This window comes from Zychaea mexicana (assembly GCF_025766255.1).
Source record: "Zychaea mexicana strain RSA 1403 chromosome Unknown BDB00scaffold_78, whole genome shotgun sequence".
NCBI lineage: Eukaryota > Fungi > Mucoromycota > Mucoromycetes > Mucorales > Lichtheimiaceae > Zychaea > Zychaea mexicana.
The window spans coordinates 175,638-203,588 of record NW_026516741.1 but is presented as its reverse complement, the minus strand read 5'-3'; the positions used below and the strand labels follow the sequence as shown (position 1 = coordinate 203,588).

At 40.4% G+C, this 27,951-nt stretch overlaps 11 protein-coding genes across 11 annotated transcripts; 7 read left to right on the top strand and 4 right to left on the bottom strand.

The window, feature by feature from the left end:
- Positions 1-667: 667 nt before the first annotated feature.
- On the top strand, positions 668-3,046 carry BDB00DRAFT_840402 (WD40-repeat-containing domain protein). Its single transcript, XM_053124763.1, has 11 exons — positions 668-754; positions 836-959; positions 1,046-1,153; positions 1,245-1,507; positions 1,589-1,661; positions 1,742-1,816; positions 1,887-2,092; positions 2,199-2,257; positions 2,323-2,413; positions 2,496-2,650; positions 2,758-3,046. Exons 1-11 carry the CDS (start codon positions 725-727, stop codon positions 2,816-2,818), a joined length of 1,245 nt encoding a protein of 414 aa, XP_052976260.1. The 5' UTR covers positions 668-724; the 3' UTR covers positions 2,819-3,046.
- An 854-nt stretch (positions 3,047-3,900) lies between these two features.
- BDB00DRAFT_769667 (cytochrome P450) lies at positions 3,901-5,667 on the bottom strand (the record flags this gene model as incomplete). Its single annotated transcript, XM_053119828.1, has 2 exons — positions 3,901-5,057; positions 5,154-5,667. The coding sequence occupies 2 exons, from the start codon at positions 5,665-5,667 to the stop codon at positions 3,901-3,903; spliced, it is 1,671 nt and encodes a 556-aa protein (XP_052976259.1).
- A 3,880-nt stretch (positions 5,668-9,547) lies between these two features.
- Positions 9,548-10,099, top strand: BDB00DRAFT_576742 (uncharacterized protein). Its single transcript, XM_053117919.1, has 2 exons — positions 9,548-9,652; positions 9,771-10,099. Coding segments are annotated over exons 1-2 (222 nt in total). The 5' UTR covers positions 9,548-9,650; the 3' UTR covers positions 9,991-10,099.
- A 560-nt stretch (positions 10,100-10,659) lies between these two features.
- On the top strand, positions 10,660-12,097 carry BDB00DRAFT_576754 (uncharacterized protein). Its single transcript, XM_053117920.1, has 3 exons — positions 10,660-10,854; positions 10,917-11,635; positions 11,700-12,097. Exons 2-3 carry the CDS (start codon positions 11,059-11,061, stop codon positions 11,969-11,971), a joined length of 849 nt encoding a protein of 282 aa, XP_052976257.1. The 5' UTR covers positions 10,660-10,854; positions 10,917-11,058; the 3' UTR covers positions 11,972-12,097.
- Positions 11,999-12,568, top strand: BDB00DRAFT_840388 (restriction of telomere capping protein 4). The gene is made up of 2 exons (XM_053124762.1): positions 11,999-12,163; positions 12,222-12,568. The coding sequence occupies exons 1-2, from the start codon at positions 12,035-12,037 to the stop codon at positions 12,498-12,500; spliced, it is 408 nt and encodes a 135-aa protein (XP_052976256.1). The 5' UTR covers positions 11,999-12,034; the 3' UTR covers positions 12,501-12,568.
- Positions 12,569-14,297: 1,729 nt separating this feature from the next.
- On the top strand, positions 14,298-15,487 carry BDB00DRAFT_931592 (uncharacterized protein). The gene is made up of 4 exons (XM_053129043.1): positions 14,298-14,575; positions 14,634-14,683; positions 14,768-15,020; positions 15,098-15,487. Exons 1-4 carry the CDS (start codon positions 14,498-14,500, stop codon positions 15,422-15,424), a joined length of 708 nt encoding a protein of 235 aa, XP_052976255.1. The 5' UTR covers positions 14,298-14,497; the 3' UTR covers positions 15,425-15,487.
- On the bottom strand, positions 15,488-16,843 carry BDB00DRAFT_840381 (uncharacterized protein). Its single transcript, XM_053124761.1, has 7 exons — positions 16,824-16,843; positions 16,712-16,756; positions 16,554-16,611; positions 16,432-16,460; positions 16,130-16,356; positions 15,668-16,016; positions 15,488-15,582 (listed from the first exon to the last, which is right to left on the bottom strand). The coding sequence occupies exons 2-7, from the start codon at positions 16,743-16,745 to the stop codon at positions 15,563-15,565; spliced, it is 717 nt and encodes a 238-aa protein (XP_052976254.1). The 5' UTR covers positions 16,746-16,756; positions 16,824-16,843; the 3' UTR covers positions 15,488-15,562.
- Positions 16,844-17,354: 511 nt separating this feature from the next.
- Positions 17,355-18,166, bottom strand: BDB00DRAFT_875826 (uncharacterized protein; the record flags this gene model as incomplete). Its single annotated transcript, XM_053127406.1, has 4 exons — positions 17,355-17,618; positions 17,692-17,788; positions 17,901-18,016; positions 18,107-18,166. The coding sequence occupies 4 exons, from the start codon at positions 18,164-18,166 to the stop codon at positions 17,355-17,357; spliced, it is 537 nt and encodes a 178-aa protein (XP_052976253.1).
- Positions 18,167-18,359: 193 nt separating this feature from the next.
- BDB00DRAFT_790691 (acyl-CoA N-acyltransferase) lies at positions 18,360-18,936 on the top strand (the record flags this gene model as incomplete). Its single annotated transcript, XM_053120983.1, has 2 exons — positions 18,360-18,493; positions 18,585-18,936. 2 exons carry the CDS (start codon positions 18,360-18,362, stop codon positions 18,934-18,936), a joined length of 486 nt encoding a protein of 161 aa, XP_052976252.1.
- A 3,218-nt stretch (positions 18,937-22,154) lies between these two features.
- Positions 22,155-25,532, top strand: BDB00DRAFT_840367 (uncharacterized protein). The gene is made up of 13 exons (XM_053124760.1): positions 22,155-22,640; positions 22,754-22,890; positions 22,976-23,107; positions 23,182-23,295; positions 23,367-23,412; positions 23,486-23,580; positions 23,658-23,803; positions 23,888-24,088; positions 24,169-24,294; positions 24,378-24,530; positions 24,626-24,748; positions 24,832-24,967; positions 25,060-25,532. The coding sequence occupies exons 1-13, from the start codon at positions 22,184-22,186 to the stop codon at positions 25,405-25,407; spliced, it is 2,214 nt and encodes a 737-aa protein (XP_052976251.1). The 5' UTR covers positions 22,155-22,183; the 3' UTR covers positions 25,408-25,532.
- BDB00DRAFT_947157 (CDP-alcohol phosphatidyltransferase-domain-containing protein) lies at positions 25,533-27,404 on the bottom strand. Its single transcript, XM_053129529.1, has 5 exons — positions 27,206-27,404; positions 26,645-27,090; positions 26,395-26,527; positions 25,986-26,294; positions 25,533-25,869 (listed from the first exon to the last, which is right to left on the bottom strand). The coding sequence occupies exons 1-5, from the start codon at positions 27,358-27,360 to the stop codon at positions 25,698-25,700; spliced, it is 1,215 nt and encodes a 404-aa protein (XP_052976250.1). The 5' UTR covers positions 27,361-27,404; the 3' UTR covers positions 25,533-25,697.
- Between the last annotated feature and the right edge of the window lie 547 nt (positions 27,405-27,951).

The following is a 27,951-nucleotide window of genomic DNA, read 5'->3' as shown; positions in this document are numbered from 1 at the left end:
CGAATTCATATACATTACTATTAAGCAATAATAGCGGTATTTCTTCTTATTACAGACTTTAATAGTGGGTGATCTGCAAAAAGAAAATGATTAAATGCGCGGGCTGGCGGAGGTCGTACCAGAATCCTAGGGGACTTTCTGCCGAACTCCAATTGTTTGCTGCCTTGTGTTCCTGGGAGTCATTTACGTGCGTCTCTTGTTCAATAATAAATTTACACCATGTTGCCGGCATTTGTCCGCCGCGTTAATAATAATATTTATAATGATTGTCCAACACCTACCTCACTACTCAGAAGGTCACCCAATGTATTACTCAGTGCTCCTGCAAATTAAGACCAGATAGGCGTACGCCGCTCTTATTTCTTAATGATTATAATGCTTGAAATGCTTGCTCAAACTTTTTCATCTTGAGACAACATACTAGTAGAGCAGTAGGAATATTTCTCGACTAGACTGTAGTACATATTAAGTGCTGCAAATTGTAGCCGATAAAATACCGCATTTACAAAACAGCAGATCTAGTCATATAATGAGATAATCTTCTCGCTGATGCTCTTCACTAGAAATACAAAGGGTTTAGTTAGAGAGGAGTTATATGACATGATGAAATTACTACTATAGTAAAGCATCTCAATGCGGTCGTTGCACAACTCCGGTGGCTTTCCACCCAGAATTTTTGCTTTCTTCGGCTTTGTCAGCAAACCACGCACTTACACTCAACACAATGTCGCATAACAACGAGCATACCACTGAGGTATGGATACTCATACTCAAACTTGGCTTATAGGAAATTTCTTCTGTCGAAAAACTCACGTACACAAACTGTCTTGTTTAGCACAATCACCAGGAAAACGACGAGATCGTCGACGAAGAATATATTCGAAACGACGATATTCTGGAAGAAACAGTAGAATTGGACCAAGGAGAGCCAATGGACGACGATTCTGACGATGATCAAGGTATATAAGTCTGCATATCTTTTACTGGTACGGTTATGCTTTTTACTTGGCACCTATGACTAAACGAAAGTTGGACGTTAATCAAGGTCAACCAAGCACTGGTCTTGAAGGGTTCGAATTCCGTCCTTCTGGCAATGACCCGAACATGATGGAGTTGGCTGACGATTCGGTACAAGGATTCTTTGACCACCACGGTAAGAAAGAAAGGTGGAAAAGGAGGGGAGGGGGCCATTGTTCTTTCAAAGGATATTCTGACGGGAAGTAAAATATGTGTATATACCATAGAGCCTGTATATGCTATTGCGTTGCATCCCAAAGACGAATCGATTGTTGTTAGCGGTGGTGGTGATGACAAGAGCTACTTGTGGCGAAACGATACTGGCGAAAAGCTCTTCCAATTCGATGGTCATACGGACTCAGTTACTGCTGTTGGATTTAGTGTGGATGGTGACTACGTTGCTTCGGCCGGTATGGATGGAAAGGTTCGTGTGTGGAAGGCACATACTGGCGAGTTTTGTACAGCTGTCGAGGGCCCTGATGAAGTTGTGGTAAGATTTGATAGTTGCTGGCGCTTTGAAAAAGGAATTAAGTTTAATAGGCTCAACAAAATCGCTATTTTATCTATATAGTGGATCGATTGGCATCCCAAGGGTAATATTTTGTTAGCAGGTGCTTCAGATTCTACTATCTGGATGTGGGCAAGTACGTTTATTTTAAATTACAGTTATTGTTTTTATAAAAAGAAGCTGCCTTTTTGACGTTAAATTAAATGTGTACCTTAGTGCCTAGCGGTAAATTCATGAACATCTTCAACGGTCATGCTGGTGCAGTGACGGCCGGCCATTTCACAGCCGATGGTGGGATATAACGTTTTGTTTATATTGAGTCAGGAAAAAGAGACTTATCGAGGTGATGTTGCTGTTATAGGCAAGAAGATCGTTTCTGTGGCAGAAGATTGCACGATGATTGTTTGGGATCCTAAGTCCGCTGCTGCTATGTACCGACTTTCTGGTGACGATGCACGCTTCCACACCGAGCCTGTTACCAGTGTGGCTACTAACAAGGATAGCACACTTGCTATTACTGGCTCAATGGATGGCAAAGCACGTCTTATCAATATAACCAACGGTCAGGTAATGTAGTCACTAATTGAGAGTATGAGAAGAGCCGGGTATGATGATATCCATTTGCTTTTTAAAATACCCATTATTAACAAAATCCCGAATTTTCTTGATATAGATCGTTGCATCTCTTGAAAATCACTCTGAATCTATAGAAACCACCGATTTTTGTGATGTGTAAATTATCTGATGATACACATGCGTTCTGATCATGGCCCAAGCTGACTTTTTCTCTATTCTAGACTTGGCTTAGCAGCTACTGGATCTACAGATGGCGCCATCTCAATTTGGGATGTGCAGACTCAACGATTACGTCAAACCTTATCACATGAAGTATGTAAAGAGCACTTTAAATGATTTGCACAGTAATGTTATGGGTGCGCCAACTAAGATTCTACTTGATTATTTACATTAGGATGCGGTAGTCAAAGTTCAATTTGTAAAGAACTCTCCTATGCTGGTGTCATGCTCAGCAGATCGATCGGTGAAGATGTGGGATTCTCGGACTGGACAAGTAGTCAAATCGTGGGTTGGACATAATGATACTGTACTTGACTTCACAGTCTCTGCGTAAGTAATGATTGCATGGATGAGGGAAAATACGTATCATCGATTGGAAAAACCGTTTACGGTCCACTAACTTGGTAATATGTGTCTGGTTTTTATCCGTTCAACAGAGACGGCAACACTGTAGTAACAGGTTCCGATGATGGCACGTGTCTGGTTTTCAAGGCATAAATTGATCTGCATACATATATCACCAATTCCTCAAAAACATTAGCATATCTCTCTCACACGAAATCATTCTTGGAAAGAGAAAAAAGTCGCATTATAGGAATATGCTGCGATTGTAATTGTAATGCTGCTCTTGCATCCGTAAAATTAAAAACTACTACTATTTGCATCTTAATTACTTGCTTCAACTTGTTATCTTTAAAAAAGAAGTTTCATTTTACATATATAAAGCTGTCACTTTCTCTCTACTGCTGCTCGGTTTGAAGAGAGGTTAAGAAGCATAGAAAACAGCCCGTCGTTTTTACGGTTACTCGAGACAGTGTAACAATAGTCATCCTCGTTCATCACTTTAGTGCAGGAACACACCTTTTCATCACTTTTCTTTTACATTTTTTTTCTTTTATCTTTCTCATTTTCACTCGCCAATCAGCTCACTGTATGTACTGTATCCTAAATCTGGCATAAGGCCTGTCCTATAGCATCATTCATGTATCTGCCCCGGCATCGTCACTCACTCTGACACGAATTCGGATAATACATTTCGCCCCACTCTCTCAAAAGAAAAGGTGTAACAATAGTCGGGCACCAATAATATCTGAGCACTTCTCGATAAGCATTAAACTCTGTTACCTCTACGTACAAGAGCAGAATATTCTGCCTTTTTATCTCAAAGTTGCTTTTGTAGACTTGCGGAAACAATATCATATATAAGTTTTCAAATAGGCCGAGACAATGATAACGTACAAAACTGTATCGTCACACAGTATGACCGATATGGAAATACTGTATATGTTCTCATAACAAAAACTGGGCCTCTAGTAGGGTAGTTGATGTATCTCATGGTAATAGTTTTTTTATGTATATGCTCGAATAACTGAGGCATGCTTTGTTTTTTACCTTAAACTATATTTAAAATATGATAGTGGAAATGTTTAATGTAAGGGTTGGTGTATGAATAATAAAATAATAATGTATACAGCTAGTAACTTTTAGGTATAGTGTGTACGGTAACAATGAAATATAACGCAGGTAATTTTTTTTGTATACAGGTTATGTTGCCTGCTCCAAAGAGATACCTTCCTTGTTTATTGCTTTTCTCTTCTTTCGAAAACCAAAGGAGTATTTGAAGGTGATCGAAACGTCCCGAGAAATTCGACGTCCTTTGGCCGTTCGTCAGATACGCCAGTGATGTTAAACTGCATGAATAATTCCGCAACGATGTACTTAATCTTGTAGGCGGCAAACTTGCGACCGGGGCAATTATGCTTGCCTAATCCAAAGGAAAGGTTCTCGGGTCCGATAGTTGTGCTACAAAGCTTTCCGTCATTGTCAGTCTCTCCGTCAGCAAGCATAAAGCGATAAGGGTCGAATTGGTCCAGCGGCACCGACGGTGTTTGGTTTCCAAGAGTCGTTGTTTCCTGCATTGTGCTTTGATTGGTATGCGATTCGTGAGTCGCGAGAAACACCAGCCCACCACACGGAATAATTTCACCCGATGATAACAGTGCGTCTTCAACGATGGTCGTGTGGGGAGATGCTAGTGAGGCAGCTTTGTATCGAAGTACTTCGCGGAAGATCGAATCTAAAAGCTTGATGCGACTGATTGTCTCTGGCGTTCGTTCGTCTAATTTCTCGATTTCGGCGCGGATCTCTTGAACCAGTGCAGGTCGATATGCTAGCTCAGTAATAATGAACAGCGTGAACTGGATAGTCGCGGGAATGCTGGTCAATGCGGCTCCTCCGAAATAGTAAGCGGCTTCTTTTGCTGTATGCATTTTACCAGAAGCTTTGGGTAAGTCCAGGACCATCGAAGTAAACGTCGGCTCGTTCTTAAAATAGCGGCATTCTTCTTCTTCTCCAGCTTGAGCCTTTTCCAGTTCAGGGAGCAACAGGTTCACCACCAAATCGATCTCGTGCTCCACAGACATGAAACGCTTAACGATAGGTTCTGCAATACGATCCGGAAGTAATGATAGTACGATTCCTGCCTTTACGACAGACGTGGTAAAAGTAGCCATAGCTTTGACAAGGTCCTGATTGCTGCCTGCGTTGCGACCAGCGAAACAAAGGCAAACTACTTGCGATACTATCATTGACGTAAGATCGTATCCTCGCGCCACCTTTTTTTCACCCTTAGTGATATTGAGATGGTTGTAGATGGCCATGCGTAATGCATCTTGGATACGTTTGGAAAACAAGTGGAAATTATGAGGTTTGAGGTTTGCTTGAATCGGATAGATAACTGTAGATAAGCATTAAAAGAGATTTTCAGTGTACCGTGAAAAGAGGGCGATGATGTTTTTCAAAGTATAAACATGTCTAATCTGCAGTAACCTACCTGGATTTTTGTCTAAGGGAGCAATTATAGGTTTATAAATATGTTCGTATGACATTTCTTGCACACGCTGAACAGGAAGAATCGTTTCATGCGCTTTACGGAAACTATACCACTCGGCATTCGTGTATACTTCAGGAATCAAAGACCCCGTCACAACATAAACCTTTTGACCAAAAAGATTGATGCGGAATGCTGGACCTCGTTCGGCTTTGCATCGTTTAATGAACGCGGCAGAATCGCGAGAGAGTTCTAGAGCATGACCAATGAAAGGGATCCCACCAGAGACTAGCTTTACCTCAGAATCAGGTTGCTGTTTGCGAAGAGCTCTCCATACTACATAGGATGTAGTGCTCAGCACCAATGACACCGTTGCCACAGTAGTAAGACTTTTCCACTCGGTATTGGCTGAAGATGTCGCCGAGGAACAGGATGCTGACTCTGCAAGGGACCTGCCTTTATCCAAACACCATGAATATAATGCGCTGTAGTGACCTATGTCGTAGTAAGGTGACATCTTCCTCTTTATGCTGGCCTGCCGTACGTTGTAGACAGTGAAAATGTGGGAGCTGTCAGTAAACTGAAAGAAGATATATCGTTGAAGGTAATAACCGACTTCTAAATAAGAGTGGGGGGTTTTGTACTGAATGAGAATGGAAAGTGCTGTTATAATGGTGCTGACTTTTCGAACATCTGATATCGTGAAAGAGACACTTACCTTGTCGGGAAATTGATAAATTTAAAAGAGCTACAAATAAGCCTCTTCTCGCTTGGCAATTTTTCGGAATGTGTATACCCGCTACATCTATTTATGGTGCACGACTTTAGATCAAACATCGATTACCAGATTATTGGCTACCGGAGCTCTTTCGCGCGTACAGTTGGGAAACTATGATATGCAAGATATATTATATAGCGACTAATTCGTAGAGCTCTAGATTATTCGATCAAGAAGAAACCCTAGAAACCGGGTTCTCGCATTCAAGATTTTCGTCCTGTCTTCATGCTGTGTATAAGAACAATGCATAGTGCTTGTAACATAAATGCATCGATGATGCCATTGGAAGGCACATAATTGTTTTCCCTAGCATTTCTCTGCGTAACGTGCGCATTCATAAATATATTAAAGTTCGCATCAGTGTTTCTGCTCTCTTCGTCAACCAATAGAATAGCCATACAAAATATCATTAATAAGCGAAGGAGGCTGAAAATGTATATTTTCTAGACGAGAACGTCTATTCAAAAAGTTTCTTTGGAATTAGTGTGCTATAATTCTGTACCTATAGACGTCATTTCTATTCATCTCTATAGTACCTTTCCTATGATCCGATGCCCTTGACAATTAAATAGACGAGTTACAGAAGTAACATGCAATGTAGAATATGCACTTGGTGTACATTGATAAGGAACTTTGCGAGAGTCCCGACGCGGACCCTCTGTGTGACAAAGGTAGAAGGTGTAACCCGATACTAAATAACGAACTTGAGCGACAGTTTAACACATTATACTAGTAGCTTTTATATACACACGCAACCGTTCTTTAAGCGAAAGACGATATAATCGCTGATTATCCTTCAAAACGAGGACAGTCTGACTGTGTTACCATCTTTTCTTATTTTATTCGAAATATAAAAGAAATTTTTTGTGTAATAATTTAACTCTATCATCTAGGAGGAGAGAACGGAGCGAAGGTACAAAGAAAGAGACATAGTAAAATATTTAGGAGTGGGTGGGGGGACAGTCAGACTGTCCTCTGTTCGGATAATACTATGAGGCTTTCGGGCAAAGCCCTCAGCCAAAGCCGAATTATGTATGTAGATTGACGGAACCCACGATGTATCATCTACAGTACCCGCTCGTTAAACCAATCACCTTTAAACCGATATTTCGTTAAACCAATCACTTCCCCAAAATACCAGTTGGTGAGCAGTATATATGTCATATAATGGACCCTCAATCTTTAAACCGATCATTCGTTGAACCGATCACTTTCTCGAAAAACAGAGGTGATCGGTTTAACGAGCGGGTACTGTATATCACTTTGTACATCCCCACAACGCTGGTACATACATTTCAGGTTACACCACCTAATGTTGCACCGTGGTGACTGATGTGTACAATCGAGCAACACGTTTCTACATATCTACCTACTTATCAGTCGCTTCTCTCTTATCTCTTATATGGCATTGTTGAATTGTAGTTGAAAATCTGTGTGTACAGTAGGTCGTGGTCAAATTGGCACAAATAGCACCGTTAATGGTCAAGTAATGGCTTATGTTTAGGTAGTAGATTGAATAGATGGATGTGCAATGCACTGTTGAGAAGGCCTTCTTGTTTCCGGTCTTTCTTTTGGTTTTGTTCTCTTGTATTAGGTATCCGAACGCATCAATGAAAGTAAACCCTCCTAAAACACATATACTACATCATATATAATTTGCTTTTGGAAGAAAAAACGCACTATCAGTTATATTTTCATATACTTCTTTTTGTTAAAGCTGTATCATTATTTATCCAGCAAAAAACGCAGCTGTTTTTTTGGGAAGAAGAAAAGTCCGTGGAATTACCACGCGCACGACAAAAATTGACCTCGCGCACGACATTTTTCTTGGTAGTTTGATATTCCGCAGTCGTCGTGCGCCCCGTCTCTCGCACAGTTTGAAAGACCCTGCACCCGACATAAATGGTAGATACTGGTAATATGTACCACAATGAATTTGAATAAGCTTACATGCAGGCGATGGACTATCAATGTCAGCTATTAGCAATCTAAAACATTACCAATAATTCATCATATCTTCTCAAGTCTGTTATGTGATGGATATATGGTGCAACCGATTTTGAATAGACAAAATTTCTAGATTTTTTTGGAATCTATCTAGTCAATGGGAACAAAAAAAATCAAAAAACCAATTTACAAGTCTAATAGAGTGACATATGTAGTTTAAACTTGTGTTTTAAAAGTAGATCTCGAGGAGCAGATAGCATTTAAAGTTGGGGACTTTTGGGGACTTTAAGCAGGGAAGGCTGAAATTTTGTTATATTTTCAAAGACCGTTAAGCCGTTTGTGTCACCTAAAATATCAGCAATGTTACACAAGCTTCATGGCATATCAGAAAAGGTGCTTTTTGTCGTGTTTTCCTTTCTTTTTTTTTTCTTCGCAAAAAATACAATGGAATCCATTACCGAGCTGTGTTTCGACACTTTAGACGATCTAAAAGAAGCAGTAAACGGGTATGCGATCAGTGACGGGTTTTCGGTCATCAGTAAGGTTACGAATAAACGTGCTTGCACATTAATTTGCAAGCACGGTGGTAGCTATAAACCGCATCGAGCAGCACAAGTGGATAAGATGACAGCAGATGATTGTCAGGTATGGTAATTACACCCAAATATAATCTATAATATAAGAATATCTAGGGCTATATTTTGTTACAGGAGAAAGAATATGAAGATGGTACCGAAGAGACAAGAACCAGGTCTGATGGCACCGAATTGTGTAAGCCAAGAACATACACTTGCGCGAATGGTGTGGAAAAGAGGTATCCTAAGCGACGATCCGTCAAGACGCAGTGCTCATGGTCGATATATGTCAGCTGTTGCAAGAAGACAAATTATAAATGGAAGGTGCAGACAGCGGTAGCCGACATACCGTCACATAATCATCAACTTACCCGAGGTAACAAGATATACGCGTCGGACCGGGCAATGACAGGCCATGAACAAGTCGATATTGCCACTGAACTAGACGCAAGGATACCGCCTCGTCAGATTTTACAGTTACAGTCGAATAACCGTTCACTGCGAAAGATATATACAACTTAAAATCTCGACTGGAAAGCAACGATGCTCAACATCATGAGCTGCCCACTATCATGGAATATTTTATAATTTCATTGCACGTTACCATACCGAAAGTGGAACAAAAAAAGTCAAATCTATTTTTGTCACGCACCCACGACGCATCAAGCGCGCAAGAATGTTTCCAGAGGTGGTAGTTATTGATACTACATACAAAACAAACATAAACAAAATGCCTGTCGTCAACATCGTCGGTATTGATAACCTTTCGAAAAAGGTGCCCGTAGTCTACGTTCGTTTGTTATTGGAACAGCTGTTGTTGCAGATGAAAAGGCTTTGTCTTATGTTTAGATACTGAAAACACTCGGCGAACTGGCGTGGCCCGACAGCTGCGGAATTAAGCCCCATCATTTTGTCACTGACGACGATCGTGGTCTTGCTTCTGCGATTGCCCAGGTTTTCCCCGGGAAAGCGCACATATTGTGTGCTTGGCATATAAGAGAAAACTTTGTCACTAAGGTGACCAAGACATTCGCTAAAGATTCGCAAGTGTTTACCGATCAGTGCAATCGTATCTCGACGATGATTTGGACAAGAGATGAAAGCGTATTTCTTGATGCTGTTCGATTATTCAACGATAGTGTTTCCAAGGGACAGCCTAAAAAAGGAGGAGACAAGAAACAGTCGCACGAGTAATTGAACATGTAGGATATTTTAATTGCATGCGAGCTAATAGATACAAATCAAGAATAATGTGTATGCCATGCTCTTTTTATTGACTAATACGTTCCTTTACTTCTTTATTGCTGTTGTATATATTAGGTTGTGTGAATACGAGAAACGATGGGCTGGACCATGGGTAGAGGAGTATATGCTTCTTGGAGCAAGGTCAACTCAACGCATTGAAGGAGCACATACCGCATTAAAGGATATCTTGGGTAAAGCTGGCAGAATGTTGCATTGGTTCAAATCGTTCCACAAATATTTATGTTCATCGGTGAGTATAATCATTAAAAGATTCGGATATAGAAAATCATGCTAATGATGCGATTGTATAAAGAATTCTCTGGCTTATACGCAACATGAAAAGGAGGTTTTATCGAAGTGGGTTGTCAAGGATAAAGATGCAGCAATAACAAAAAGAGTATCAGCTCCTTTTGGTATCATTTCGCAATTTGCAATCAACGTCGTTATATCTGAATTGTTTGCCGCTCGTCGTTTGACGCCAGGATCGTCGCAATGTAATAGCTGTGAAGTCTATGTCAATTATCGTTTGCCGTGCAGACACTACTTTTAGGAGCGTAATAATCAAGAAATCTTGCATCCCGATATATTTGACAAAAGATGGAAATTGGTGTCATGTACAAGTATGTAACTTATAATGTCGTAGCTAAAGTCAATACTTTATTCTGGTATGGAATTAACAGTTCACATGTCACATAGCAAGAGTATCTGAACAACCTGTCATCGAAGAACTTGGTACCGATATCAATGATGTTGAAGAAGATGCGTTGGAGCTAGACTATCAAGAGCTTAAAGATCGGAATGACAACCTATTTATCGATGCGCAGACTTGTCAACGAAAGCAAGACTTGATATCATGTATACATACGGCTTTAGATCAGTACAAACCAATACCAATTGAAGATCTAAAGTTGCCGACCGCTGTCAAAACCAAAGGACGGCCGAAGGGTGCTATTGGTTCGAGACTACCGTCTTATTTTGAGATACTCGAACAAGATGCGAAAGAAGAAGAAAAATCAAAAAGAAGAAAAAAAAGCTTTTACTAAAAAAAAAACGAATCCAAGGCAACGTTAAAAAAAAGAAAACCTACATTGTTTGAAAACGGTTCTGAAGAGCTTTGGCCAAACAAAAAGCGTAATGCACAGGATCTAAGGGATCAAAGGTATAGGCATATTTGCGTAGCAATGGTTTCATTTATATGAACTTACACCGTTTGTTGTGTAGCTCGACAATACATCCAGATATTCCATTGTCGTACATTACAGACTCGGTCGAGATAAAGCCGGACAGATGGTGTGGTTTCAGAACTTTGTCGTATCTCGAATATAAAAGCAATTAAGATAAATACGCCGACATCAAAAAAAGAATGCACGAGTACGTGGTGGCTAAGGGAAAAAGCATTTGTTTGACTTACATCTGTGGTGGCAGCCAGACAGAATATGAAAAACTGGTCAAAAGGATGTCTTACGGTGTCGCCTATGGTGATCTTGAGGCCGACTGTCCCAGGGAATACTGGTTTGACGGAAGCGTCGATATTCAGGTGGCAGCCAATGCGTTGGAGCGGCCAATTGCTTGCTATACGTCTGGTCCATGTGCGAAAGATTATCCGCCGTCGCCGACATTGCCACACTCTGTACCTTCGGGCAAACGATATAGTCTCTTGCCGTTCGTTATGCATTTCGTGAAAGGGAACCATTGGGAGCCGGTCTTGCTGCGATCATCTGTTAAAATGCAATGGTCCCCGATATCACAGCGACATAAGCAACAATGGAACGAGATCAACCCAGGTCACAATCACAAAACGTTTTGGAGATACCTGCATATCAAGAAAACAGTAGATCAGAAATCAACAGGAAGTAGCCTCGAAAAAAGAAGACAAGCGTCGCCCATTCTGATTTTGGATGAGTCTGACGGCGATAGTGATACCGCAGGCGATCATAATGGTACCTATAACATACCGCTTCGTATCTTTGTATTCTAGTAATTCTGATTTGTTATACTATCTAGATCACGGTGCAATAGCATGTCCCCATTGTCAGACGCGTCTGCCTTTACCGTTACCTCCTTGTACTGTACAGAAGCAGTACAATGAATATCTACAAAAAGAAGAGAAGCATAAGAAACAAGAAGAACGCCGCATAAAAGAACTCTCAACGTCTCGTCGCCGCCGCTTCGATGAAGCACAGCTTAAACCCAGACCAGTTCGCTTTTTGGAGCAATACAACTTCTGCAGCGTTCATAGGAAAAAAATGTTGATCAGACCAGAAGGAATCGCTTAAGGTTACGCAGCTCATATCGATTTTGCGACCTTGCCTTTGCGTGTCATGAATAATGTACCAATTATGCAAGATATCATAGTCGGCAAAACCGAAAGCAGATTCAAATCGATGGAAACCGAATTCTACTGCCAACATAGCCGAAGCGTTGCACGATCCGTATTCGCACGAATGGCAAGGGCTGAAAAATCTTTGGTAAGTACAAAAGTTATCACTAATTAAAATAAAATTACTAAATTATTGTTTAAAACAGTCTGGTTATTATGGACCTCGTGGAATGCAAATCATCATGGATTGTTTGACCAAAGAACTATCAAAGTCGAACCACCTGACAGCAGCAAATACAGCTCCGATGCCACCACTTCAGTGTGTCCAGCAAATTCTTGTTCCGGAGACGGCCGCACGACTTATCCAAGAAGATAAGAATGTTTCTTACGACGAAGCATTGAAAATCATGAAAAAGAGTGCTAAATTCGGCAGTGCCGTCAACCCCACCATGGATTCGGATGAAAGCGAAAGCAGTGATGAATGAGTATAAAAACCAACACGAATCATAACCCCTTAAGCAGTTCTGCACTTTTTTGTGTCAAATGTCGCTTACCTCAACGTACTTGACGATTTGTGTTCTTCTAGTCTCATATTTAAGCTCTTGTGCCTTGTCTCCGGATATCATTGTTCTTTATAATCATTTAAACACCTATTTCCCTGATCCCTTATTTCTTACTACATGCTTTGTTCTTCGCCCTCCAAATCTTCAACCATTTGGTTGACACATTATTATCATCTTTCATTACATATACGTCGAATATTACACTGACCGTCAAAAATTTTAATTGAATAAGATTACATGACAGCCCTAGCTCTGGCAAGTTTTACAACACGAAACACAGGATATGTCTTTGCAGCCAATACCATCGTCATTGATATTAAAATGGTGAAAACACTTGGTCCACTGTCTACCCATTTTTCTATAGTCTTAGCTACGTCTATAGCGCTGACTAAGAAATCGTTTCGCTTGTGCTTCGCTATATTATAATACTGTACTTATGTTGGCACAAAGTTGTTTGCTTGCCATTTGGATACACAGTTACTCGGCATATATCATCATAGTTTTGTCTTGGTGGGGGCTTTCAAACTGTGCGAGAGACGGTGCGCACGACAACTGCGGAATACTAAACTACCAAAAAAAAATGTCGTGCGCGAGGTCAATTTTTGTCGTGCGCGTAGTAATTCCCTTTGTATTATAACATTTTTCCGCGCTGTGTAACCGAACCAACATAGCATCTGTCAACGCCAATAATTTACTGGAGGGACGTTGGGCTGTTCTTATTATCTATAGCTTCCCCCAGAGATGATATGATACTTCAATCCAGTAGTGGTAAAATATTCAACGTGGGTAGAAGGATCTGGTGCCTTTTTAAGAAGAAGGAGAATGGAAACTTCAGTTAATTAATAAGATGCTTCCACAGCAGGCTTCATTTTATATATGATAATAGCTTACAAACATCTTGCCCATGAGTGAGCATGAGACCTGTTATGATATAGGCATTTCATAATAAATTTTTATCACTTTGACATATTGCTAAGTGTTGTGCACGATAGGGCGGAAAACGTGTAGATTACTTTTTGACTGGTGTTTTGTAGGTGGTGTCTTATTGATATATCAACTCAAATGATTCCAACATATTCTGTTAATCATGAGCAAGAGAGCAATATAATTTAAGATAAAGAGGTGGTGGAAAAAATTCTGTATGTATATTTGTAGGGAAATGGTGTGATCCAACAAACTAGGATACAGTCGCGTACAAATGTGTAAAACAACAAAGCTAACTAAATGCGATTCCTCCTGCATCTAGAATCTTTCCATAATAAGGAGCTGCTAACAGACGGTCGAGCAAAAAAAATCTATAGCTTAATAAAGTGTGTCAATTGTCCTCCTTATATTTATGTGGTTTTACACACTTTAAAATTCGACCGGAAAGCAACGATGCGTTTACGAACCCCAAGTAACCAGACCGGCCATTAAAATCTTTTGCGAAAATCATCCATATGCTAATCCATAATGTTATGTTCGTTACACTCAAATCAAACGCTATTATGAAAACATCCAAACTGCTGCCTCGACCTTTCGGCTACCATTATTGAATGATAGGGCTCTGGTTGATGAGACTGCTCCTTCAAACAGTGCAACTGAGTATTTGACCAGATTATGCTACTAACATTCATGCAGTTATGCGGTACCAAATAACAACATGACCATCAATTTGACATGTGCGACTCCTGTGTTAGAAAAGGACAACTGTGTATATGAAAGAAAGCAACCCTTCCTTGACACACTAGGAAATCATTTGAGAAGAATTTATAAGAAAAGAATTACACTCAAGACCAGTAAGCGTACATAAAGGGAATTGTTCTACTAATAGTTGCTCGCTTCATTCTTGCTGTCTCGCAAAGCAGGGTTTTCACATCCGCTTGACGGAAGTATAATATTTTCTTTATTTATTTTTCTTGCCTCGATTGCTTGTCAACATGGGAAAATCAGAAAAGAAAAGAAAGGAAGAGAAAGATCAAACTGTAAACATTGCGGCTTCAGAGGAAGTGACCAAGGTATGAGAACTTGAAATCTTGTAAGAATATGAGTACAAATCGCTCACTGTGAATTAAGAGCAAAAAAAGCAAAAAGTCAAAGAAGGACAAGCATAATAGTGAAGGTCAGTGAATCATTGCCCTCCCTGCTCTCCGGCTTGAACGATTGACTAGTCGCTGGCATCAACAATCACTTATATTCTGTAAAATTAGTGACAGTGAATCTGACCGTGACGATGGATTTGTAGAAAAGAAGCGCAAACGTGAAGATTCCTCTGATCCTGAGAGCAAGAAAAAGTCAAAGTCGGATAGCGACGAGAGCGTAAAGAAGGATAAGAAAAAGAAGAACAAAAAGAAAGAAAAGAGGCAGGAAGAAAAGAATGATGAGCCAAAAGCCAAGAAGCAACGAAAACACGCGTGTGAGGAGCCAGCTGCGCCCACTACCGGTACGCCAGTAATTGAAAAGGTACGTGTGGCGATAGGAAAGTGGCGGCATTTTGTTGCGTGAATAATAGAGCCTGTGATAACTCTTGCATTATGTAGAAACAGGAAAAGGTCGTGCCTGCTAAAAACGAACAGCCATCATCGACTACGACAACAGGTGGTTGGAACAATTGGGATAAGGCTACGTTCGACGGAGACGGAGCACAGAAAGACAAGTTCATGCGCCTCTTGGGTGCTAAAAAGGCTAATAACCAGCAGCCAGCTCCCAAAAAATCAGGTGGAGGAGGCCTATATGGTTCGCTGAAAAGTGCCATTGACGAAGATGAGAAGACGCGTATATCCAACGATTTGCAAAGACAATTTAACGACGGACTAAAGTTTAGAAAACAACAGCAGATGGGTCGTCGTGGTGGTTTGGGTAGTTAAAGAAGGAGCAAGGAAAATTCACATAGCATCATTACTCTCTGTATCCATCATTCTTCTGTAACGTTTCCATTATTCTAATGCGTGAGGACTTCTTTATGTGCATAATTTTTTGTATATTACATTAAAATAAAGGACTGTTTAAGCAGACTTGGCGAGCTCTATAGAACGTAAAGAAAACCATATATGATTAATATCTGCACCCCAAATGTTTCCTCTTCTCATTGGTAAAGACATAAAACTTACTCTCAACATCAGTAACAGCTTGATCCAAAATCTGCTGCTGGATGGAGGGGTCCTGCAAATCCTTCTGGATCTTCTCGATCAAGTAAGCAGCCAATTGCTTCTGCTCGCGCTCACGGAGGTTAGCTTCGTGACGAACCCACGAGTCGAGGGTGCCCTTGACTTCTTGAGCAACAGCGACCTGCTGCTTCAATTCAAAAGCCTCAGCCTCAATCTTGGCGGTCTCGCGGGACAACTCGAACAAACCCTTGGTGACATCAACAAGATCCTTCATTTCGCCAACTGAGTCAATACGCTCCTGAACGGCGGTCTTGTGGTCGGCACGAGCCTTGTTCAAGACGCTCTTGATACGCTGTTGTTTTGTTCTTTGATTAGTATATCTTTTACATACCAAAAGTAACCGATTACACTTTTAGCTCCTCCACCATTCCCTTCTCAATTCAGTCGCTCCTTCTTTTTATATACCTCAATGTGGTCGTTGGCCATGTTGTTGTAGGGTTCACGAAGGTACTTGAGCAAAACAGCCAAAAGACCACCAGAGGCAACCAAGACCAAAGTTTCCTCGTTCAAGATGTAGATTTCCTTGGAGATCAGGGCAGCGGCAGCACCACCACCAACGGTCAAGTAGGCAGCCTTGGAAGCAAGCGAGTCGCCAGGAAGCGAGTCAAGGATAGAAGACTTCTTGGGGGCAGCTAATACCGCACAACTTAATATCTTTTGTCGCGATAGTGATATTTTGTTATGTTCCTATCTAATTATCGAGTTACCTTCAGTTTCGGCGGAATAGGCACGGACGCTGAAGGAATAAAAATTATCATATATTAACGTTAAAATATGTAACGATGGTAGAAAAAATCATTGTACGTATTGGACGAGAAAAAAAACATACGCAGCAATGCCAGCAGTACGGCGCGAGGCGCTCAACATGGCAGGACGGGCAGCGGTAACTATATACATATGTAATAGCGCACGCGTGTTAATCGTTGTCTAATTTGCTACCGACCGAAGAAATAAAAAGTAATGATGAGGTCTTTTCGAGAAATGTACCTGCAGCGTTCTTTGTCAGCAGTCTAAGGGCCATTTTGGTCTATACTTTTTCAAGAAGGGTAAATTTCCAAACTGCTTCAAAGCATCGTTATAGTTAGGATTGTCCACTCACATTTTTACAGTAGAGAGAAGACGGACGGGGGTAGACCGTGGCCGAAAAATAGGCAAGCGGTGCCTATGACATCGACGTGACTGCCTAATCACTAATTCATGTATAGAATGCTTTACAAACCTGAGCGTAAATTATGCCTACAGTTGTCAGTGTCAAGCTTTAAACTGAACACCATGACAACTTCAACACGTTTACAGTGTTGCATTATACACCACGCAATAAAGTAGTATATCCATCACTTTATAGTCAAGACATGCTTGTCCAACTTTAGTACATTGCTCAACAATCAATGCGCGTCGTGTTATTTAATACCGAGAATAGCGTAATGCTATCTCGTGCAAGCTGCTATCAGGAATGCATGCATATCTGGAGACGAAGAATTGCTGCATAAACATATGATCCTATGTGGTGATATGGGGGATAATACACTTGGATTTACGAATCGAAAAAAAATATGTACAAGCTATACGAGTTTGGCATTTTCAGGTTGTATGGTGTGTACTTTTCTTTGGTTTGATATCATATAAAACACTACTCGGGTTTCAGGAAACCTCGTTCTCTGTGAAATCCTTGTTCCGGTGGCCTCGATGATGATGATGCTTGCTTATGTCGCTTGTTGTCGTCATTGTCAAACTTGCGTGTCAGCATCGGTCGCTTGTTTTTATCTTTTTTCATCTGATCCTGCAACCGTTTCTGCATTTCGTTCAACGTTTCGTTTTCTTCCAATTCCGAAGCTTTGTCAAGATTTTTTTGGTGTTCTTGGTCCTTCCTCCGGGCTGTTTCTTCTTCGATAGCCTGTGACCCCATAGTGCACCGTTATAAAAATTGCCTGTATCTTAAATTTCTTTGCATATCAGCTTGTACTGACCTCTGTTTTCTTGTTAAACTCTTTGAACGATTGACGTCCTTGTGAAACTGGTTCTGTGAAAGCAAGGTAACTTGGTTGATAGTCAACTCGTATTTTTCTAAGTAAACAAGATATATTGTATTAGTTTGTCTCTGTCACTTAATCAACCTCTTCGAACGTCGTGTTTCTTCGCCACCCTTTTCCTAGACATTTGTGCCAATTGTACATACGGTTTCTGCACCTCATCACTTTCGTATTCTAAAACCCATTCCGATTCTGTAATAATTCGCTTGCGTTCTCTTTCGAGCTCTTCTTGTTTTTCTTTTTCAAGCGATCGTTGCATGAACTTAAAATAAAAACCAAAATCGATCAGCCACAAGTTATGATCGGTATCGTTATAAAAACAAACACAATTTCACAAAAAAAATGCCTTTACCTTCATGCCCAGCAACCTGCTAGAAGGCTGCTTGCCTGTAGCTTTTGTATTGTCTGCCATGGAGAGAGCGCGTTTACGAGAGATTTAAAGAGTGACTGAGCGAAGAGACAGCGGGCAGCGCAGTTAAAGTGCAGTGACGAATAAGGAAATTTTGTTCTATACATTTTTTCTGTCAGTCAAAAAAACGTTGCCTTGTGTATATCGCCAACCTTGTTCTGCTTTTCAATTTTTAGCTTCTTGCACCAATAACGTTATGGTGGTGGCTCAATACGCTAATCCAGAGATTCGTCCTGCATTGACCGATGAGGACAAGCATAAATGCATTGACGTCCGTGTCAAGGTTTTTGTCGACGAACAGAAGTACCCTTTGGAAAGTGAAATTGACGAGTATGCACTGACAGCTATCTTTATCTTATCCAACAGAAAGATATACCTTAAATTAACTTTCTATCTGCTCGATTGGCATACACTTCTTTAGTGAATACAATGCAATCGCTTATAACTGGCTTGCGACGTGCGACGTGGCTAACACCAAAGAGCGTATCCCAATCGGTACTATTCGACTGATCCCTGGAAAAGAAGGAGTAGCAAAACTTGGTCGACTTGCTGTCCTTTCAAATGCTCGCGGAATGTCGCTTGGTCGAAAGCTTGTGCTTGCTTTTTTGGAAGGTGCTAAAGAACAAGGTTACAAATCAGCTGTTTTGGAAGCCCAGATCGATAAGCGTATCTTTTATGAGAAGCTAGGATTCGTGGTGGAAAAGGGTGATGAAGAGCCCTATCCAGTAGATGGCACTCCTCACCTCAAGATGTGGATGAGATCGCTGTCATAAATAGATAAGAGAAAGATTTTAGTAGCTATACAGAGGGTAGAGAACCTCTTTTGATATCATTATAGATTTGCACACTACCATGTTACATACAATAGAAATGCTTACATATCGAATGACATGATGATAGATAATCAGTACGAATTTACATACCTGACAGAAGGACCTTGATGGTGCCAAAAGCCCCGGCAACCCCTCCCCCCCGGCTCTACTCTGTTAATATTATTTATTTCCATGTCTAGTAATCTGATCGGTAGTCCTATTTGATATGATAAGAAAGACGATATTAATGTAAAAGAAAGAATTAGAACATATGTATGCTATGTAGCGTACCCAAGTTAATACATAGTAGTTGAGCCGGAATTAGCATTAGCACAGTGGACCCCGGTTTTGGAACTCCCGTCAAAACTTGCAATTCGCAACATCTGTTTTATAGGTTTGCATTTATTCAGAGGTAAAATATTCTCGTGATATGCAACAAACATATGCTTTGGCGCTTCTTGCATCTTATCAAAGAACACTTTAAGCTATCAAAGGTATAACAAGTTGTTGCATAATTTAGAGGTGGCATTTTGATCATAAAAAAAATATACCTCTTGCACTATTTCTTTATTGATAAAAATATGTTGTAAACTAGCGCAAAACCCAACGACTTAGAGGTAAAAGAAACCGTTGCTTTAAAAAAACGGAAAACAAGGATAAAAATATCAAAATAAATAGCACGTGCTTTAGATTGATGGTGATAAGTAAAGTCTTCTAGAAAAAACTGTCTGCAAAACATTATCTTCGATACGTATCACGCTCTTCAGCATTTAGGAAATTGACTACCGTGTTCAGTGTTTGCATCTTTTGTGCCATAGGAAGTTCGATAGAAGCTATAGCTTATATGGATCTTCACTATTATCAATAACTGTGGGTTGTTTTGCTTCGATACAGGGGCAACAATTTATGCATCTGTCGTTAGTGGTGGGGAAGCCTCACCCTCGTACTCAAGATCAATAAGACTATCCATCGTTGACTCATTTAAAGGTAAGACCGTATATGTTTTTTGGACATAACCATATAGGTGATTTTCGATGTGTTCTTGTCTCGCCGTTTCTTCGATATCCGCCTCAATGAAGTTCGGATTGAAGTCAAGAGCGCTTGGTAGAGCTTAAACAAAGCAATGGCGAGCGGTATCAGAAAGTACATGGTTTAGCACAAGAGAGCCGCATCCATTTCATGACAGTTGAGATTAGTGCCCAAAAAGTCTGTCCGCCGGTTGACACCGATTCTCGACCTTGACAAGCCCTAGTCTCTTCGTAGACTCGTTGATACATGAAATTGCTATTAAGCGTAATCTATCTATAAATTAATGTGTTATTCATAGGTATTTGGAGGCTATTATTATATTTCTGTATTTTAAAAACCTCAAATGAAATGGTCTCAAGTGAGCGAATGGTCCCGACATCTAGATGCTGCAATGTGGGTATCGTATTTTGGGGGAGGTACACAATCTCACATCGCAAAGCACTGCCCGGAAAAACTGTCCGGCAAGAGCAAGACGTTTCGTTTCTGAGAAACCAAGGCTCGACCTAAACGCCTAAAATTCGATTAGAAGATAGAGCTGGTCACCCCCCACCGGTCATGTTTGCAAAATATTAGGAAAATACGTGCGATGAAGCGACAATTAATTATAGTAGTGGCAATATCTCAAGAAAGAACAACTGTGTGAAAAAAAGCTACATAACTACTTACCAGATCTTTCCTTTCTAAAACACTTCAAATCGAGAGTTTTCCCATTTATCAACGGCTCACGGATTTCACTTCCATCCGCGTTCACCGTCAAGGCAACAGTCATTCTTGACTTGTCTTGCTTCATCCCTTCAATGCGTTTTATACCCATAATAGTTATAAGAGAAGGTTTGGAGTATAAGAGAGCGATTTTCGTCCATGTTGTAAACGTCGCACGGCTTGTACTTTCTTACTTTGTCAATGGTGTCAGGAAGCTATTTAACATGACCGTTGAATCCATGGTCCCAGATACTCCATGAGTTCGAAGATGGTCAATCATATACTTCATAAAGCAGTCTTACCTGCCATTCGATGTTTATAGAATTCCTTGGGGATCGCCCATCTTTCTGCGAACTTAAGCCCAGCAGTGGTACTGGCTTTCCAGGTTAGCGGCATGTTTTTTTTTCACATTTTAGATCCAAAGGTACATCGCTTCCTCAACACCCTACACTAAAATTATCAGTACATCTTAGTAGTACTTGCACTGGTACTGCAGATGGTAGTTTTATAATGACGAATCGAGTCTTTTGAGATTTTCTCTCCAGAAAGTGGCCGTTCCCTTGAGTAGGGTCGATACGTCTCTTGTGTGCTAAAGATTCAGAGATTTGGCACCATTATGATAGTACGGAATTTTTCTCCCAGATACGATATTCCTCGTTGGCTTTGAAAAAGAAGACTTTTAATTGTAGGAAAACAAGTAATTCAAAGTAGAATGATTATAAGAACCTGGAAGAACAACAAAATCAATGTTAGTGAGCTCCTTACCTAGACTCATATTGGCTACGTTGGAGATAACTATACATCTTACTTCAGCTACTTGCATAGTAGCCAATTTGAACACTTTACTATCATAAGTGAGGGTGTTTACTAAAAAGAGTAAGCAAAGCCCTTATATACATATCTGATAACACATTTCATTTTAAGCGGTGGATGATAGATCATATTATGTACATACCGCAGAATAACAGATGACAGAGAAAGTGTATTGTTTTTAGCATTACTGTAGATCATACAGTATTGTAAGTACAACTATGTCTTCTTACATGCGAATTTTTCTGGATGTTTGCTCTAGAATTTTTATATGGGTTGGGGAGTATGATACTGCGCTCTGTCCAAAGTAATGTCTCTACAGTAATGTCTCTACAGAAAGAAACATTATATAAAAAGGCCGACACAATGTAATAAATTCTTTCACAATGACTGGGATCTGCTCACAAAGTTCCACATATAAGCTGTAGACAACGACCGCGCTCGCAAATTGTCTACGAGCAGAATCAGTAGTTGCTTGACTATACACCATTCAGACGTGCTAGATGATCGTCTGTAGCTATTAGTAACAATTCAGAAATGAGCAGCAACATGCATAATAAAAGTGATCGTAGTGCAACCCAGCAAGGTCATTGTAAACCCAGAACTATATTTTGTGCCTGTGCACGCCGCGCATACGTTTTATATTCTTTGTTAGTGATTACCATCAATGCAGCCTCGAAATCGTCCTCAGAATTCACCCTTACGAGCAGATTCCTTTGAACTGACTTCACCTACCTCGCGAATACTAACCGGTAGTCCTGGTGGTGGCGATGGCAGCCTATCAAATCTACGCGAAATATCCGCTTCCCCGATCACACGCAACAATCACAACACCAGTGAATTGCACTCTATGTTAAGCGACCCGCAAGTGGAAGATTCGCCACTACGTATGCCATTTTCGACACATACAAGACAAAGTTTGTCTTTAGCAACAGATGCATCCAACTACCAGTATGCTTCGCCGATGCGCATGCATCGAGGGCTATTACAGAATTTGCAAGAACATTCTTACCAAGGAAACTATACACGTGAAGATCGATTGCGGTATCTACGACAAGACGCCGCTCATCAACACCTCACTAAAGCTGCGACATTCTTTGCCGAGAAAGTGTGTGCTATCTCAGGTAGAGTGAATTCAGTATGAAATATAGGATGTCAACGTATATAAAATACTAATAATAAATGGATATATGCTTGTGTCGGTCTCTTGTCAAAACATAAAACCAAAAAAAAATAGATGACTTTAACGACGTGTATTTTCTTGCTCAAGCGTATTACCAATCACACGAATATGAAAGAGCATTGGATCTGCTTAACAAAAAGAAAACATTAAACAAAAGCGTTCAATGTCGATACCTGGCCGGATTATGTGCGGTAAGAGAGGGTGTGTTCCTGGTGCCGGACAATGGACTTGAGCATAGAGAAAACAATGAATAATAGCTTGATATCGTTTGAGCAGATTGGACTGGAGAACTGGCATGATGCTTTGGATTATTTGGGACCTGACAACCCATTCGCCGACAAAAATGCACATGCGCATATATGGTGGTACGAAGACTCAAGACGCGGAGCAAGCGACGGGCTTATTAAGGTAAGATTATAAGTCAACCTCACTAGCAGTTTGAAAAATCGAAAGTATCTCTTCTGATGCAATAGTGTATATAGTTAGAATCTATGATGTGCTATGCCCGAGGAACAGCGTACTTGCAACTGAGAGAGATCGAAAAGGCTAAGAATTGTTTCAAAGAAGCACTTCGTGTTGACGTCAAGTGTTACGATGTGAGTTCGAATTATTCTGCATAGTGCTGTCTAGCATAAATTTCATGCTAACATGCCTGCTACTTTTTTAGGCATTGGATGCCCTGATTGAATACAATATGCTGGAAGAAAAAGCCGGTGAGTGCACATGTCTGCTTTATTGTTATGTCTACTCCAAGATGCTTGAAAACCAACAGTACATGTTTTCTAGAATGGGACTTTATATCGACCTTACCCTACGAAGAACACTGTGGTTTATCCGATGCAGATCTGTTTCGATCACTTTATATGATCCAGTTAAAAAGAGTAAGAAGCAACCCATCTCGATTAATTGTTTAGGGAGATTTCGTCCTAAAACTGATTGCTCGCGTTTATACCATTAGTATTCGCACACGGAGGATATCCAGCAAAAGCAAAAGGAAGCAGAGACAGAATTCGGTTTGAAAAGGAGTCTCGATGTTATGCATAGTACAGCACGGACATTACTGGCAGAATGCAAATACGAAGAATGCTTAAGCATATGCCAAGAGTACGTGCCAAATCTGCTGAATTAGTTGTTGATATATTTTTCCTGGTTATACTCACTTAAAACAATGATCCATGTTAATTCTAGAATACGGAAAGAAGATGCTCTTTATACAAAATCGATACCATCATACATTACGTGCTTATACGAGCTAAAGATGAAAGACGAACTGTATACTTTGGCCCAAGAATTGGTAGACAGGCTAAACGACAAGGCAGTGACGTGGCATGCTGTTGGCATGTATTATCTTTACATTGATAAATATCCAGAAGCACGTCGCTATTTTAGGTATAGCTGTCCTCTGTACTCCGTTTCCCTCAATACGAGTGCTCATACGACTCTGATTTTTTTAACGATATTATATTTAGTCAAGCAACTGCTATCGATCAGTACTTTGAAGACTCCTGGCTTGGCTATGGGCATGCATTTGCTGCTGAAAAAGATCACGACCAAGCAATAAGTGCATACGCTATGTGCAGCAAACTAATACCAGGGTAAACAAGCGAACAGTCTCAATATCAACAAAAATGTGTATCTTGTAATGTACGTGCAGCTCACATGGAAAAATGAGTATTAGATCACACCTTCCTTACATGTACATTGGCGTGCAATACATGGAGCAAAACATGCTGGATGCTGCTTTTGAGTATCTGAAGAAAAGCTCCAGTAAATGCAAAAGCGATCCTTTCCTGTTGAACGAAATAGCAACATACCATTATCGAAAGGCAGAGTAAGTTTACAAGTCCCTTTATGTTGTTCTTGTATATGTACATATCTGTGTGTGTATGTGTGTGTGTATTTCAGCTCACAAAAAATAAAACTCAGGTATCCACAAGCACTTGATCACCTACGAAATGCATTAAAATTGGCTAAAGATCGTCAGAGTCCTCTCAGCAACCTTTGGGAGAGATTGTGGGCTAATTTCGGCCATGTATACAGACGAATGAGGTTATTTCGCAGAGCGTGCAATAAAGTAAACTCCCTTAGCTACTGTTATTTTGGTAGACTAATAATTTTTTCTTTGACTATAGAAAATATGACCGTGCCTTGAAATGTTTCCGCCTAGCTCTAGACAAAAACCCACAGAACTCTGATGTGCACGCCGCTATAGGATTGATAAACCATATTCAAGGCAAAGTGGGAAAAGCACTTATCGAATATTACAAGGTATTGTGAGATGTAATGATGAACACGAAAAATATCCGTCAACACCATTATTTGGCCTATACAGTATCTAATCATGATGTGAATACTTTCAGGCATTACGCAACCCCAAGTCGGACAATTTTATTCGAGAATTGATTGAAAAAGCACTATTGAGTGATCAGTACACATCCATCTCTTCGAGTGTAGATGATACGGACAATATATTTGATTTGCGCAACAGAACCGACATATTGGAAGACTATGTCAATGAAGAGCTAGCGGAAACGGCAGACACTACTGAAAACAACGCCAATAACAGTTTCGAAGAACAACCTAGCTTTCACTCTACCGCCATTTCAATCCGTGATCCTGGCAGTGGATCTATCGCAGAATATGACGAAGGAGACTTTTCCCCCAAAGAAGATTCCCGCGCTAATATGTCTTCGAAAGACTGGTTATAAAGAGCATTCGACAACAAATATAATGTGTCCTTGTATATAAAACAAATGTAACAATCGTAATCCACACATGTACATGCTGATAACATGTATTATACACATTAAGGAAGCACTTATAAATGAAACACCTTTAAAAATATTTAAAAGGGGAAAAAGGGATGGGATACAGTATGATGTGTGGGCTACATATACATCCTGTGATTGTTCAATAGATTTGTACATCGAATACTTGCTGGTGCTACGTTATATAATATGTTTCACGGGGGAAAAGGGGGATGGATAGTATGATTAATTTAATTTGCCTTGGACTGCGGCTTCTTCGTTGTAATAGTAAAGCATCGGATACCAAGGTATGAACAGAAGGCATTAATGACAGCAACGGCCCATCGCAAGTAAACAACGGTTGCAAATATTAATAAGCAATATATATAAGTTAACTCGAATTGAGGGGTAAGCAGCTCGGGTCTAAATATGCATTGTACATAATATGTTCGGAACTGTGAGTAGCGCTTGTATTTGCTATGATGCATCTCGTAATCATGTAATGAAGATATATACATATATTATTAAAAGATACATACATGCCAGGAATGTTTGGTAAGTTCACGACAACAGCACCAAGCACCAATGGGACCAATAGTATGGTGAACTTAGGAAAAGCAGATCTCGTCAGATGAGCCAAAATAATTTTCGATGCCATGCGACCAAATACAATGCCAATAGCAACAAAATAAGGGACAAGGTAGTGATGCGACAGAATAAATGAGTGAGGCGACATGCACCATGCATACACTGCAGAACAGTATACCGCTATTGGTACGCATTCTGCGGTGACAGTTGATAGGAAAGGCTTGCCCTGCTTACGGCAAGCTTTATACATTGCGTAGAAGCTTATTTTGATTGTTGTTACAGTGACATAAAATTAATACAGTATTTCGGCATTCGCTCACCACAAATCCTTGAAAACCAATCAGCAGCATCAATACATACCATAATGGAACGTGGGTGGTCACAAGGAACGAGCCCACAAGAGCAATCCAGCCATGTGAGAAAGACATGGAAGCGATCGGTGGGGGCAGATACGGAATAATATGACCTACTGGGGTACGCCAAATGGCAGGGCCTAATATAATGTAGAAGCATCATCATGGAAATTCGGGATCAGTCAAATGATTACTGTATATAATAAATCTCGCGTATTTGCACGCTTTTGTTGAAAATTGTAAGGTGATATACTTGCCAAAGATACCGGAAATCGTAAAAACTACTAGTGCAAGGACAATCCCTTCAGTTGGTGCATTTACATAGCCCAAGTACAATACACCAGTATGGTACTCTTCCTGAGTGGACAGATAGAACCCAAAAGCCTCAATCAAGCATAGCAGCACTGTTGCACGAGAATGTCCGGATCCAAGCGCACCTGCTTGAATTACTGACGAAAAAATCGTGTTTAAAGCGTCGCAGCCATGATCAAACAATTCACCAAGGGGGCTTGAGCTGTTTGTACGTCGTGCTTGTCGTCCGTCGACGTTATCGAATGTAGAATAAAGCCAGATTCCAGCAGCGTAGCTGAGATAAATCCATCGGGGTGGATCTTCGTCTATGTCCAAAGTCGGCGCCAGGTACCATGCTAAAGCCACGTTAAACAAAATAAACATAAATCCAGTTAAGGTGATAAGGTTGGGACTATACTTGTAATTAAAAGAAGAAGTAATTTCATGTAAATCTCCAAGTTTTCTCTTAACGCGTGTGTGTGTGTATACGGGATGTTTAGCGTTTCTAGTGTTTTGTGAATCCTTACGCCATACTCTTTGGGAAGAAGTCGCTGGCCCAATCCCAGTAGTGCCGTAGCAGATATCGAGACAGCAAAGATTTATCCACTGCATTATACTTGTAATATTTAAGATTCGCTAACTTTTCTGGTGTTAAATTTTGATCAACAATGGATGAAAACATTGCTGATATCGAGTATGTCAATCGGACACGAGAAAACAAAGAAATGAAAGAAATGAGAATAGAAAAGAAAAGAACAAGGGCGCGGAGAGCCTGTGGAAGAACCGAATCGCCGCTGCGGAAAAATTGTTATCCGTAGAGACAATGCGACAAAATAATCACATGTAGCAGATTGCAACTTGTGTGAATACGGTTAATATGAGATAGACGCTTTAAGCTGAAAACCAGAATTTAGCTTAATACCTAACCCGCACAACTGGTCTGTGTGTGTGTGTATTCCAATAGTTCCCGCTTCTCATATGAGAAGTCAAAGACAATGTAATGGTATGAGCTAATCAGTTATTTCCATTGCTCCTCATAATCGATCAACCAATACTATTACTGTAATACTAGTTAAGTAGGGTAAAAACTCATATTTGAATGTGTTTAGACAAAACAGTTCATACACGAGCTATGTAGATAGCAAGTATATTCAAGATAGTAAATCAGGAAGTAGTATACTGAAGGATTTGTTGAGAGTGCCGGAGGAGGATGAACTTCGCATTATGGAGTGAGTTTTTGGGCAAACCAACTATAGTAGGCATTTTAAAATAA

Coding starts and splice junctions, on each gene's coding strand:
- BDB00DRAFT_840402 (XM_053124763.1), top strand. CDS start 725: ATGTCGCATAACAACGAGCATACCACTGAG. Junction 1,508..1,588: donor AGGGCCCTGATGAAGTTGTG/GTAAGATTTGAT, acceptor TTATCTATATAG/TGGATCGATTGGCATCCCAA. Junction 1,817..1,886: donor CGGCCATTTCACAGCCGATG/GTGGGATATAAC, acceptor TTGCTGTTATAG/GCAAGAAGATCGTTTCTGTG.
- BDB00DRAFT_576754 (XM_053117920.1), top strand. CDS start 11,059: ATGCACGAGTACGTGGTGGCTAAGGGAAAAAGCATTTGTTTGACTTAC. Junction 11,636..11,699: donor TACCGCAGGCGATCATAATG/GTACCTATAACA, acceptor TATACTATCTAG/ATCACGGTGCAATAGCATGT.
- BDB00DRAFT_840388 (XM_053124762.1), top strand. CDS start 12,035: ATGCAAGATATCATAGTCGGCAAAACCGAAAGCAGATTCAAATCGATG. Junction 12,164..12,221: donor CAAGGGCTGAAAAATCTTTG/GTAAGTACAAAA, acceptor TGTTTAAAACAG/TCTGGTTATTATGGACCTCG.
- BDB00DRAFT_931592 (XM_053129043.1), top strand. CDS start 14,498: ATGGGAAAATCAGAAAAGAAAAGAAAGGAAGAGAAAGATCAAACTGTA. Junction 14,576..14,633: donor CTTCAGAGGAAGTGACCAAG/GTATGAGAACTT, acceptor CTGTGAATTAAG/AGCAAAAAAAGCAAAAAGTC. Junction 15,021..15,097: donor GTACGCCAGTAATTGAAAAG/GTACGTGTGGCG, acceptor TGCATTATGTAG/AAACAGGAAAAGGTCGTGCC.
- BDB00DRAFT_840381 (XM_053124761.1), bottom strand. CDS start 16,745: ATGGCCCTTAGACTGCTGACAAAGAACGCTGCAG. Junction 16,612..16,711: donor GCTGACAAAGAACGCTGCAG/GTACATTTCTCG, acceptor ATATGTATATAG/TTACCGCTGCCCGTCCTGCC. Junction 16,357..16,431: donor CTATTCCGCCGAAACTGAAG/GTAACTCGATAA, acceptor GTGCGGTATTAG/CTGCCCCCAAGAAGTCTTCT.
- BDB00DRAFT_840367 (XM_053124760.1), top strand. CDS start 22,184: ATGCAGCCTCGAAATCGTCCTCAGAATTCACCCTTACGAGCAGATTCC. Junction 22,641..22,753: donor GAAAGTGTGTGCTATCTCAG/GTAGAGTGAATT, acceptor AAAAAAAAATAG/ATGACTTTAACGACGTGTAT. Junction 24,968..25,059: donor CACTTATCGAATATTACAAG/GTATTGTGAGAT, acceptor GAATACTTTCAG/GCATTACGCAACCCCAAGTC.
- BDB00DRAFT_947157 (XM_053129529.1), bottom strand. CDS start 27,360: ATGTTTTCATCCATTGTTGATCAAAATTTAACACCAGAAAAGTTAGCG. Junction 26,528..26,644: donor TACGATTTCCGGTATCTTTG/GCAAGTATATCA, acceptor ACATTATATTAG/GCCCTGCCATTTGGCGTACC. Junction 25,870..25,985: donor TTACCAAACATTCCTGGCAT/GTATGTATCTTT, acceptor ATGCATATTTAG/ACCCGAGCTGCTTACCCCTC.